Source organism: Helicoverpa armigera, chromosome 10 (assembly GCF_030705265.1).
Source record: "Helicoverpa armigera isolate CAAS_96S chromosome 10, ASM3070526v1, whole genome shotgun sequence".
Classification (NCBI taxonomy): Eukaryota; Metazoa; Arthropoda; class Insecta; order Lepidoptera; family Noctuidae; genus Helicoverpa; species Helicoverpa armigera.
This window is the reverse complement of record NC_087129.1, coordinates 6743344-6755512: the sequence shown is the minus strand read 5'-3', so window position 1 is coordinate 6755512 and position 12169 is coordinate 6743344. Positions and strand designations below refer to the sequence as shown.

The 12169-nt window shown below is 36.0% G+C and overlaps 1 protein-coding gene across 2 annotated transcripts in view; it reads left to right on the top strand.

Annotated features, from left to right (window-relative positions):
- LOC110372285 (semaphorin-2A) overlaps positions 1-12169 on the top strand; it is a 66366-nt gene that overhangs the window by 29144 nt on the left and 25053 nt on the right. For both annotated transcript variants that reach the window (XM_021328891.3, XM_021328890.3), the window contains exon 2: positions 11175-11262. In XM_021328891.3, coding sequence (XP_021184566.1) covers positions 11175-11262 — 88 coding nt within the window. The remainder of the gene's footprint in view (positions 1-11174; positions 11263-12169) is intronic.

The window sequence follows — 12169 nt, the reverse complement described above, 5'->3', positions numbered from 1 at the left end:
TCGTGTGACCTACAATAGGAAATTATGTAATTTGTTCATTTTACCAATTACTTACAGATTTACAGTTTCATTTTAATTAAGAAAGGATTTTAATTTGAAGCATTATATTTATTGGATTAAGCTTACTTTGTAACTCGTAAAGGATTAAATTATTTTAATCTACTTAATTAGCTAATTAGAGCAAGTAATTGTATTTGTTAATTTAGTTTCTTTAGTTACTTTTAGTCACTGTATTATTAGTTTTAACAAAGGCTCTAGGCGTACTGTACAGAACAAGGTATATGTGAGCAAAATAAATATACCACTCATGAATAGATGGAGTTGAATATCATAGTTGACAGTCCACTAAGGCCACCACAAAAGTGGTTTGTAATATCAATCAATTTTCGTCAGTGGCGACGTTAACAGATCCAGCTCTTGGTCCCTCGGGGGGCTAGTTTGGCTCATCCAGAAAAGGAAAGTCACGAATTCATGACGAGACCATTCTAACTCCCAACAAAATAAGTATATTTTGCTGATTCGAGACGAAATTTGCAAGTCTGCCAAGAATATTCGTACCAAATCGTTTTCCTATAATTGGAGTACATGTGAATTTGTATTCAGTGGCGCATCCACGGCGGATGGAATTTCGCCATTTCGTGGGAACCTCGTCCTCCATCATGCGTGCTTATTGAAGTAATTTGTGTAGCCCTGCGTGTATCAGACTGTGTTACTTGAATTTTATTGTGGCTATACATATATTTTCTGTACTTACTCAGATATTGGGCAGTCGTTTCCCTAAATGCTGAGCGCTTACAAAAATATTGATAAGGTGAAGCGTATTTCGATAAAGGACGAGCGAAGTGGAAACGATTCAGTAATAGTGATCTTTAGGATCTGCTGCACAGAATGTTAGATGAAAGTTTTAATGAGCGTAGTTATGATCTGTAACGCGTTAACTACACTTGCAATTAGTGGCGAATCGTGAGGAAAATGATATCTTTAACGTACGGACTTGAGATGCTTTGTAGAATACATTCTCAGTGAATAAGGAAGTAAACCAAAGAAAACAAACCGAAAGCCACGTTTAAAGGAAATGAAAAAATAAATAGAAATATGAATATTATATTTGTTGTATTCCGAGACTGTATGGGCTTATAACTAAAGTCGACGATGTCTACGAAAAGCGTAGAGCTGTCGCTACGCACGTAGCAGTTGCTGATTGTAGGCTGCATATTGTACGTGTGCGCTTTTGAATGAGCTGAATTAAATTACATACACGCTGTAGTACGTATGTGTGCGTGACGCGTGCTACGCATCCGCTTGGCGGTGTATTGTTCCCGCTACGATTCAACACTTCTGTTATTTAGACATACGTCGGAAATGAAAAAGATGTTGCAGACAAGACATAATGTACTGAAAGTATAACGGCGCATGATGCCTGTTTTAGATAAAGTATGAATTGTTACTCGCGAAAATACGCAAAAGAAATGTTGATATTGAAATAAAAGGAAATATTGTTAAGTCATCAAGAAATATAAACGTAGGCCTACATCGTTTGCTACAACTAATGAATTCTAAGCAACCTTTAATCCTGGTATCATCACCCTTCTTTCCTCAAGGGAGCACAGCTAGACAGGGGACTTAGTAATGATCATTAGGGAATGGTATAGTTGTGAGTCAGCGTGATTTGTTCTGTCCCTTTTAATTTTTACCGAAGTATTTTTTTCTATTTCTAGAAACGTCTATTGCTGTAGCAAAAATTGGTCGACGTCACTTTACGTTTCTGAATGGTCAAAACATAAACTATTCACTGAACTAAAGGTAACTTCAGCTTCACAGAATTCTAGCATCAACCTAGCCTCATGTTTGACGACACATACGCTAGGGAACAATACTCAATAATTTTCGAGTATTTACTCAAAAAGCATTGATTGGGACCATTGAATATGATTTTCACAAAATAGACTTGTTGTCGTCACTAAAAAAATCACTGAAAAAAATAATAAAAATATACATTTAACAATTTGATTCATTCAATTTGTTGTTGTATTATTCACTTTTGTTATTCAGTGTGTGTTTGTTTGCTCATAAGTGCACAGTCCGCGTGACGTAGGACACAGGAGACCGCGAGCTATCGACATCACGCTTGGCTTGCCACGTGTCGCCGCCCGCATCCGCAACCATATTTATTTCTCGGACTCCTACTCGTTGCCGTAAATTATTTGGGGCCACACTAATATAGAACAGCTCAAGAGTTCAAGATGTTTGTTTTGAATACGCTCCTAATGTGAATGGAGCTACCATTAATTTATTGTTATTTCAATATTTTTTCCATTTCATCAGAAGCTACGGTCAGGCTCAGGCCAAACTCATAATTCGTAGGTATAATAAAGCTGTATATTTAAACAGTAACAGGACAGTTGTCCGTCAGAATTGAAATTTTCACAGAATTCTGTTGCTGCTATAACAACAAAGTTAATGAAAACTACAATAAAATAAATAATTAGGACGGGTTATGCAACAATCGTGAAGTGTGGTACGGAACCATCGTGCGTGAGTTCCACTCGCACTTTACCGGTTTTTTTTGGATATAGACGGACCGCTACTGTGTCATATAACCGGGTTTTCGTAGGAGTTAGCTGTAGTGGCCCTCTTGAAAAATGGAAAAACGAAATAAAATTGTAACTCCTGAAAATGTCCCGAGTCTCGTTTCAGAAAAGTGAAAAAAAATACTGTTATAAAATCTAGGCAATGTAGATAAATTTCCAAAGCCTTTTTTTGGACTTAAGTCTCTTTTTACTTTAAATAACTCTTTTAACCTGGTTAAAACATTGATGTTTTGAACAAAGAATGTTTAAATTGCATTTTAACGGGAACAAAAGGTGTTGATGACACTCGCAAAATAAAATGACAGAGTATTAAGTTACTACAGTTTTACGTATTTCAAGTGGTATTCTTTAATGCGAGTGTAATGTTATTGTAATAATAGCGTTATAACTTATAAAATATTTTTGTTTGTAGTGTAAATCTGAATTCGACACAACAACATTCCCCTCAAACATATTAAAAAGTAACTATACAAACTGTTGAAAATATGTGTGTCATGCATACTAAAACATTGCCTCAGCGACAAATTAATTACCAAAACAAATCAGTCATCGATAAATTAAATAAATTGACTTTAATATGAATGTGTATATTAATTACGCCAATCAACGACATTAACGAGGCAATAACACTCATACTACGTCCTCATTATCTTTACCGGATTAATTTGATGCTTTCCCTCTCGAATTGACGAAAATTGCTTTGTGCAAAATTCAGACAGCACTCGGCGACGCGGCCTGACAGGAGCCCAAAGCTCATTTCACGGCGGTCGCACTCATATTTTACACTATCCAAAAGAGGCATTCTAAATAGCGAGAAAAATCTTGTTTGCTTTCGTGTATAAACATTCTTTGTCGCTCCGTTCTGGAGTAAAATTTTGCTCGAAAAGGGTCACATAGGTGAACGTACGAAGCTTTTAGCAGTATCAGATGGTGAACTAGTTCGGTTATAATGTATGCTCGGCGGTAAGCACGTTAGAATTCGCGGCAGAAGCTGCAAAGAATTACTTCGTGCTGCAACACGAGCTCAGAGGCGTAAACTGGTGGTTACATGCATAATACCGGGTTTGAATTAATACAGACCACAGAGCGTAAGTGTTATATGAGATTGAATTAATCAAGTAATTTATTTAGTAACATAACGTAATCGCTTCTGATCCCTGAGGATTAGGCAGGTGCTCTGTCTCACATATCGCTGGTTTCGATATTTAATCTCCATATGATAAGGGGTAACTGGATTGCTAATTTGCTATTCACCGCGTAAATTGTTAATCCCGGTGAAATACTCCTGTAATTAATTTAATACCTTTTTTTTGCTTTTTTAAATCTTTGTACACCCACATGAAAATATAAAATATTTATTTAAGTTAAATGCGTCTTGAAAGTTTTCTCCAAGCATTCTAATCGGATTAAAGCTTGGTACCAGCTATACATATGTAGGTACAGTATCTTTCACAATAAAGTCATACTGTCAAAGAGCTTGTATGGATGGCTTCGATATAACGACAGACTTAAAGTCTTGGAAGTCTTGCATCAGGGGCACGCTGTATATGAGTGCACTAAACCGCCTTATCTCCCCTTCTTGTTTAGATAGACGCCGGCTCCTTCCGTAGAATGCATCTTTAAGAAGTTATAGATAAGATTTTATGGAAATAATTTAGATCGGCTCAAATGGCGAGGGTGGTGTGTTGTATATTGCCGTTAATAGAACAAATTCAAGGGCCTTTTCATTGCATACGTACAAATAGGGGCGAGTATATGTAACAATAACAAAAGTTCGAGTATCTGGGACGCGAGGTGCGTTGCCAAGCGGCAAGGATAGCGGAGGTCATGACACGGCGCAGTTGAATCTGCTGTCACCTTAGTGGTGCGGGTCCACTCCGCACTCACTGACCTACATCCGCTTTGGCACCGTTCACAATCGCCGCTTCAACTTAATTGTCCCGACACTTTGGCCTTCCTAACGACTGTGCCGCAATCGGCCGATTTAAGGGGCGTTCTGAACATTGCGACTGCATCCCACTCGGGCCGGCGACATCCATCCGACACCGAGTCAAAGGCCGCATTGGAGATGACGTTATGCAAATCATACCTTTGTAGCAATTCAATGTTTGTTAGCGAAACACTTGTTCCTTTCACAATAATAAAATAACACTGCAGCTCCATGTTTGTCTACGTAATGCAAGGACTTGTCGAATAAAGTAAAAATACGACACATTGTGTGAGTGCCACGTTACGGGAATATACAATGAAAAGAGGGAGGATTACAATTTGCCTTTGTGATGGCGTCGTCGAATTACATTAATCTGGCGTACTTGTGCCGAGGCGGCGCCGCAACCAACTTGATTAAAAATTCTATTAGTTGAAAGGCAGACATCTTCTTAATAGATAAAGTGCACGCCGCTAGTTGTGGTGACTTGCGGTTACGATCCTTGTTATGGTAGACCCGACATACTTGTCTTAACCTTAATTAGATTTTTCTATGGTATTATCAATCCAGATCATTAGGTTAACATATATGGTGGGAACGGGGAGAAATTGTGGAATATCTGTAATTTCTTAAACTATTAGAGAATTGTAGAAGAAAGAGAAAACAATATTTATAGTAGTATTGTAGTGGTTTGCGCCCATGAAGGCTCAATTGTCAATTCACAACGCGTGACCCCAATATCAATTACGGATTGGGTCTTAAGGGGTAGTTTACTCATATCAAATGATAACATTTTATTTTCAAAATACAAACAGACTAAAGAAATTTATATCTTCTGATGATAGTCAGCCAGGTTATTTTCTAAGCAGCTTTTCAGTTGCTATTTCTTTCCTGATTGAAAACATTGTACATGTCCAAATACAAAAATAATTTCATTCATTTCGTTGAACATAAGAGTTGGATTCCCAAGCTAGAAAAACAACTAGAAGGTCTCACGTGGAACAAAGCAGTGCTACTTGGTTACAGAAACAGAATCTTTTTAAGTAGATATAACTGTACATACCGAAAAATCAAGACATTATTCTAGTGTAAAATTTAACGTATCTCAGATACAAACTTTTGTAAACAAATTAAACGAAGAAACATCGTCACCTTGCCGTGGTAATTGTAACAGTAAAATCCGTGTAAAAACAACACAGTGCTGGGCGCTTCTCCCTGCCTTAATGAGCGCCCGGGGCGTCCGGTCACCACTCCAGTCGCCATATATCTGTACTATTTTTTACTTCTCTCCCCTTTTATGTAAAATACTCAATTGAAACATTGGATCGAATGCGAGGTAATGTTTCCTGGTTACATCGCTCTTGTTGAAATTCATTTAAAGTACTTTGGTTTGAAGATTTTTTACTTTGTGTTTGCTTGAGCTTTTTGTTGTTAGAGAAAGTAACAACTAAATATTTTTCACAAAATTCTTTTGCAGTATTGTTTTTGTGTAAGTGGTATCACGCGTACAATAAACGGAATCTTTTCCACATTTGCGCACAATTTATTTTTTAACTGGAGTTGCTTTTAAACCATATGTCCCATCAACGTACCCTTAGGATTTAACCCGTCTCCAAATGTAACTGAGATTTAGACCGTAGCTATAAATGTGCCAATTTTCATACAAATCCTTTGAGGATTGCGGCCTCCAGTTTCAGAGAAACACCTTCAAAGTTGTATGTATTTAAGGCATATATTATGAGCATAACTGTACGAGATAAACATTGCCAGAAGTCGTTAAATGTAGGAAATGTTTAGGAGCACCTAAAGCTAGAAACATTTCAGCAAAATTTAAGTTCAAATTGTAAAGAGAAAATAAATCACAGTTGTTTAGCAAAACACGTCAGTGCGGTTTCTCTACAGTATTTTCTTTTAGATATCAATGTGGAGTACAGAGCCAAACGCAGCACACAGCGTCGACTCGGACAGCGCAGATTTACGAAGACTGCCGTTATCTCGAACCGCATCTCCGACCGGACCGACGCGCAACTCAAACACGCAAAAAGAATGCTACATATCCCTAACCATTGAAATCACGACCAGAAAAATAAGAAGTAGAGCGAGAACTGCGGTAGTTCCCGCCACAAACAACCTACCTGCGTTCGTGGCATTACCTTCGAGTTTAATACTTTAAACAATGATAGGGGACAACTCAGCAGACGCTTAGTAAAACGTTTACTAGAGAATTGTTCTTTTTAAGTACACAGACAACTCTCTCTGCAAGTCGCCGACATTCGTGTGAGCTCTTTGTAAATACGCAGACTTTATTTGAACTGCTGGTGTCTGATTTACTTTCTGGTTTCGTGTACTGGTACGTTAACCGGGAGTTATGAGACTGTTTTATTACCTATGTAAATTTTTGCTGCGTATGTTCGAATATATATACAAGTAGGTAAACGGGCACCATTACTTTTTAAGGCCATTATTTTTTAAATCCTAATAATATCATCCTTTTTTGATGTTTGTGAGTGTAACAACATTGTAACTCCTGGAACGGACTTTTCAGATATTTGCTACATTTTTCTACATTAAATTGAAGCTCCGAGCGTTATCTAGTATCGTAAATTGTATCAAACATGCTTACAAGGCGCCAGTTTTCTCAATAGAGTATGTTTTTACGCTTTGATGCTTCCAAAACTTGGAGAAAAATGTTTCAAAAGTTACCGTTCAATATTACCGGCAACGAATTTTAAAAACAAACCAGTATTACTGGCACTTAAAATATAGCCGAACAACGCAACGAGTAGTGAAGCTGCGGGAAAAAGCTATTTAGTTTAATGCCAGCACGCATGCATAATGCGCTTAAAGCGCTAATTCTCCCATTTTCGAATACATGCAAGGATATTAATACACTGACGTAAATGTAGGGCCGTTGCACACAGTTACAATTGCGTCGGAATAAAAAGGAGACATCCGTACCGCAGCTGCTGTGGTCTGCACAACATATTTCTGTTCGCATATTTTCCTTTTCTTATTTTAATTTGTTTTTGTTGCTTGTGTTAAGAAGTCGTTTACAACTTGTTTACAACTTAATAAGAACAATTGCAGTGTGATAAATTGTTTTAGTGGTAACTCGTATTTCATTTGGTGAATTTTGCACATAATATCTGGAAGATAATTACGTTATATTTGTACTAATTTCTACAGGCCTATGTACCAATCTAATAATGGAAAGGGTTTTATTCCTAGTCTACATATCCGTAGTCATTACCATTTCGGAGTGGTCCTAAGAATAGATCACTTTATTGCTTGCTGTGTGGGTGTTGAGTAAGGTTAGGCTTTCAGGGTATCAGGTGTTTGGGTGAAAAGGATTCATTTGGAAATGTTCATTTAAAATGTATTTAATGCATTCAATGGTACTGAGCTACATATTATTGCAAGGAAACTCTATTTTTTAAATTAATGTATTACATGGCACACATTTAATAGGTCATCTAACAGGAGATTTTTTTTAACTCAGATGAGAGTCAGAGATTACCTATGGTAAGCCACTTCAAGAAGGCAAAACACAGCACCAAAGTTCTACCAACAATTGAAACAACATTTCCACGTAAAAACAAATAGCACAATTTTCCGAACGAACACGAGTTAACCCTCGCAGGCACGTTTCAACAAACAGTCGTCCGTTTACTTGTTGCGGTATTTAACCCTCCAATGCGATGGTATCAGCATAATGCGGTCGTCATTGCTGCCGTCGCGCGATACCTCACCTCGTTATTATAGATTTACATTTTAACCGCACTTACCCGTATTGCCTATTTGATGTAAATTAATTTATTTTACTTTGTTACGTCACTTTGTGTGCACTACGTTTGGATGCAGTGATAGGGTTTGATGTTTTTACTAAAGCCTGCTGGATAATTCGGATATTGGCATACTTATTCAGTAAATATTTTAACGATTTTCCGAACAAAACTGCGCTTATAAAATAATACGACCAAAGTTATAAATGAAAATCTGTTAGTAAGTATATTCCGTATTTTGATACCATTTCGTTTCAGCATCAAGTCTTTCTTATTTATAAGGAAATTGCTTTTTGTCTCAGAAAAAAATACTTTCGCGGCTTAAATCCGTACTTCCAACACCGTTGAAATAAGTTTTTTTAGCTTGTTGATATTAAGCTCAGCTCCGATTAAAAATTAATTATAAGAAGATCATGTTCACACGGCTACGGCAGGGTACCTAGTTACCTACACGGTTCATTAGATCTACAAACAATGAGTTCATTAGTGTTGTAATTGGCGAGTTGTCCGGTGTCAACTTATCACGTGAATCACTGACCAAATCATCACGGTAATAATTAGCCTTCATTTGTTCACCATGCAATTTGTTACCGACAGCTTACCTAAGGCCGGCTACAGACCCTCCTACATCAACGCGTAGGATGACTCATTGAAGGAGAATTGAATCAAGTTTGCAGAGGAAACAGCCGTCCGCATTTACTTAACTTTGATTTGATGACCCTCGGCTCTGCAAATTGAGTGTGTAATTAGGATCTGTGATTCTTTCATACATTTTCCTCCCGTTTTCTATAAATGTGAGTTAGCGTTGACTTTGATTAATCTGGTACTTAGTCCTTGTCATTGCGAGTTAACTGCGTGCATACAGAAGTGGTTTAGTTTGCAGTTTACCTTAGTAACTTGAAATCTGATCTTATGGTTGTGGTTGCCAATGTGAATGTGTGTGTGAATCAAATGTACTAAAACAGATTATGTTACGGTGTATTGGCTATCATGCTCAGTAAGTTAGCTTGATGGCAGTACTCTGAAACAGTGTAATTTCCACATAGGTGTCCTTTGGTGCTATGCATGGAAAATTTAGTATACCTACATTTTTGACAGGAATTTATAGAAGGTAGAGAAAAAACACTTAACTTGTTGTCAATCTACTATAATCTTGGAAAAGATTTTTTTCTCAAAGAAAAAAGTACACAGAGTAGCATATGTCCAAATAGTACTAGTAAAAAATTGTGGGATGAAGTAGGTGCTATAGAGGTAGGTATAGGTAGGTTATGTAGAGATTTGGTTGGATCCCTTATTTTTTTGCGGAGCCATTATGCATATTAACAGATAGTATTCTGCCTATACATACACATAGCTTAAAGTTTAATTATATTTAAGTAGAGGTCGTTGTAAACGTGACGATGCGGGCTTGCGCGTCACGTGAGCTAGCGTGCTCGCCGCCGACCACCTGCCAATAATCACAATGTTCTTATGCCGCACTTATAATTACTTTACCTTCTAAAATTGCATACAAACATTGTATTGTTAGTTCTTATCTAACTTTAAGAACTGTACCTATTTTAAAAATAAAGCTCTATTTTAAGGTGGCGTGCGACGCCCCAGAGGATTTCAGTGTTACCTTATAACTGCGATGCAGTGTCCGTCTGTCTCTTGACTGTTACTTTTGGATACTTGAAATTTTATATAGTTCTTATTGTTTTGGACTGTAAATGGTTTCTTGGTCTGATCATAAATCCTGGATTTTTGGAAGGCAGATGTCGGGTTGAAGCTAACATTTTTAAGTTGTTGGTGTGCCTTGTAAATAAATAAATATATAAACATTTTTAAGTCTTGTTAAGACAACTTAATTGAAAGAGTGACACATTATCATCATTTTAAATATAAAAGTAATTTTTTATTAGCAGTTCGGCAGCTTTGAAAGAGCCATTCACAAATATAATTTATTAATTTAGTTCGATGGATGATTTCATTTACCTAGATGTTCTCAGGAAAGGTCATAAATATTTGATTATTTATTTTATTGTCACTAAAATTAATCACCCATTCAACGCAAACCTTCCCGTCGTATTGTGTTTATGATGAACCAACAGTCGAGATGGTTTCAGTTTTATTCTTCCATAACGATTGACACGCCACATTAGACTTTACTTTTATGTATTCCTAAATACCACTACCGATTTTGTGTGTTTTAAATTATCTTATAAATCAACAACAGCTTCACAAAAATTATTACATACTTAATCTCTCGATAACATACATTTTATATTATCATACTTTTTATTTATAGCATAGTTTCCTGCGTAATATACTGTTATTGTATGTCGATAACCAATTCTTATGCAAATGATGGAATGCTTAAAAACCCATTGCATAAACCAGCAATGAATTGACTTTGAAAGTTTTATGGATATTGTTGTTCTTAAATAATGATTTACACGTACAATGAAAGTCTTTTGGGAGGTAATGTTTACTTTCTTATTAATTAAATACTTACATTCCAAAGGCCTTTTAATTGTGATTTTTGACTGCCATGCTTACTACCTTTGAAAGTCTGATATCGTGACAAAAAATTGTCAGAAAGCAGATTTTAGTGTAATTATAACGGTTAATAGTGGTTCGTTTTGATTATCTGTAATTTCGATACATCATGTTTGAGAATAAATTACTAATCTGTGATCCGTATAATTAAGCCTGAACAATATTCAACCATCAAAATAAGTTTACATTAAAGCTAACTGTTACTTTACTCAAATAAAGACTACAAATTTCAGTTCACTGTAGAAACGGGAACTCTCCAGGGCAATTCTAATGTTACGCAAGAAGCTTATCATAAAAAAGACTGCAGTGTACTAAATATGCGTTTCTTTGTTTCAGATCATATAAGAGAATTCTCATGCGGCAGTCTCTTCTACCGTACTTTGTATTTGAATGAGGAGAGAAACACACTTTACGTTGGTGCTATGTAAGTATTGCGCAAACAATGCATTTTTATAACGTAACTCCTGAACGTGGCTGTAATATACATGAATGAAAAATAACTGCTACGGGCAGAGAAATTTCGCAATATTAATTAAACAAATATTTCTAACTGAACAAATACAATGACGCGAAAAGTCAATTTAACTTTTCCTTTATCTATTCACGCTTACTTTAAGTGAGAGTTAAGTAAGCCTTTAAAACGCAAGCTATAAATATAAATAATTAAAGCATTATTATAGAAAATTATATCACGAACCAAGTTATTGTTACAAATTAATTCCAAATGAACGGTCCTTTCTTATTATTATGCTTGCAATTACCAAAAATACCTTTCTTATTATGTTGTTTTTCTGTTAATTATTCCTATAAATACATCGAGCAGTTTTATCAGAAACCACAATATAAATACGGGGTTTACAATTGTAGCTGATTAGTGTTGTTACCACAACCACTCGCCGTCATTTTAATGATTTACTTGGGAAATGGGTTTGAGACACGATATCGTATTATCCACCAATTTCTGACTACTTTTATTTGCTTTAGCTGGCCCATTTTTCTTGTCATTACACCGTACCGTGTTGTTCTATTATCATTTCGACACTAATTTTATTACACGAAGTTTAAACTCCTAACATGGATTTGTTACTTTTTGTTTTATTCTATTGCGATTGGTGAAAGTTATCTTTACTTAATTAAGTTAATATTGTAGTTTCGGAGTTCACATTGTTTAAAGTTCAAGCTGTGTTAGAACGGCTTTAAATAAAGTTAAATCCTAAACTCTATCTTGTTTCGTTTAACCTCTAAAAATAAGTACTTAGGTGTACCTAATTTATGTAGGTATTTCGTATTTTCAAGTATTTCTGTTAAACTAAATTACATATCAATCAGAA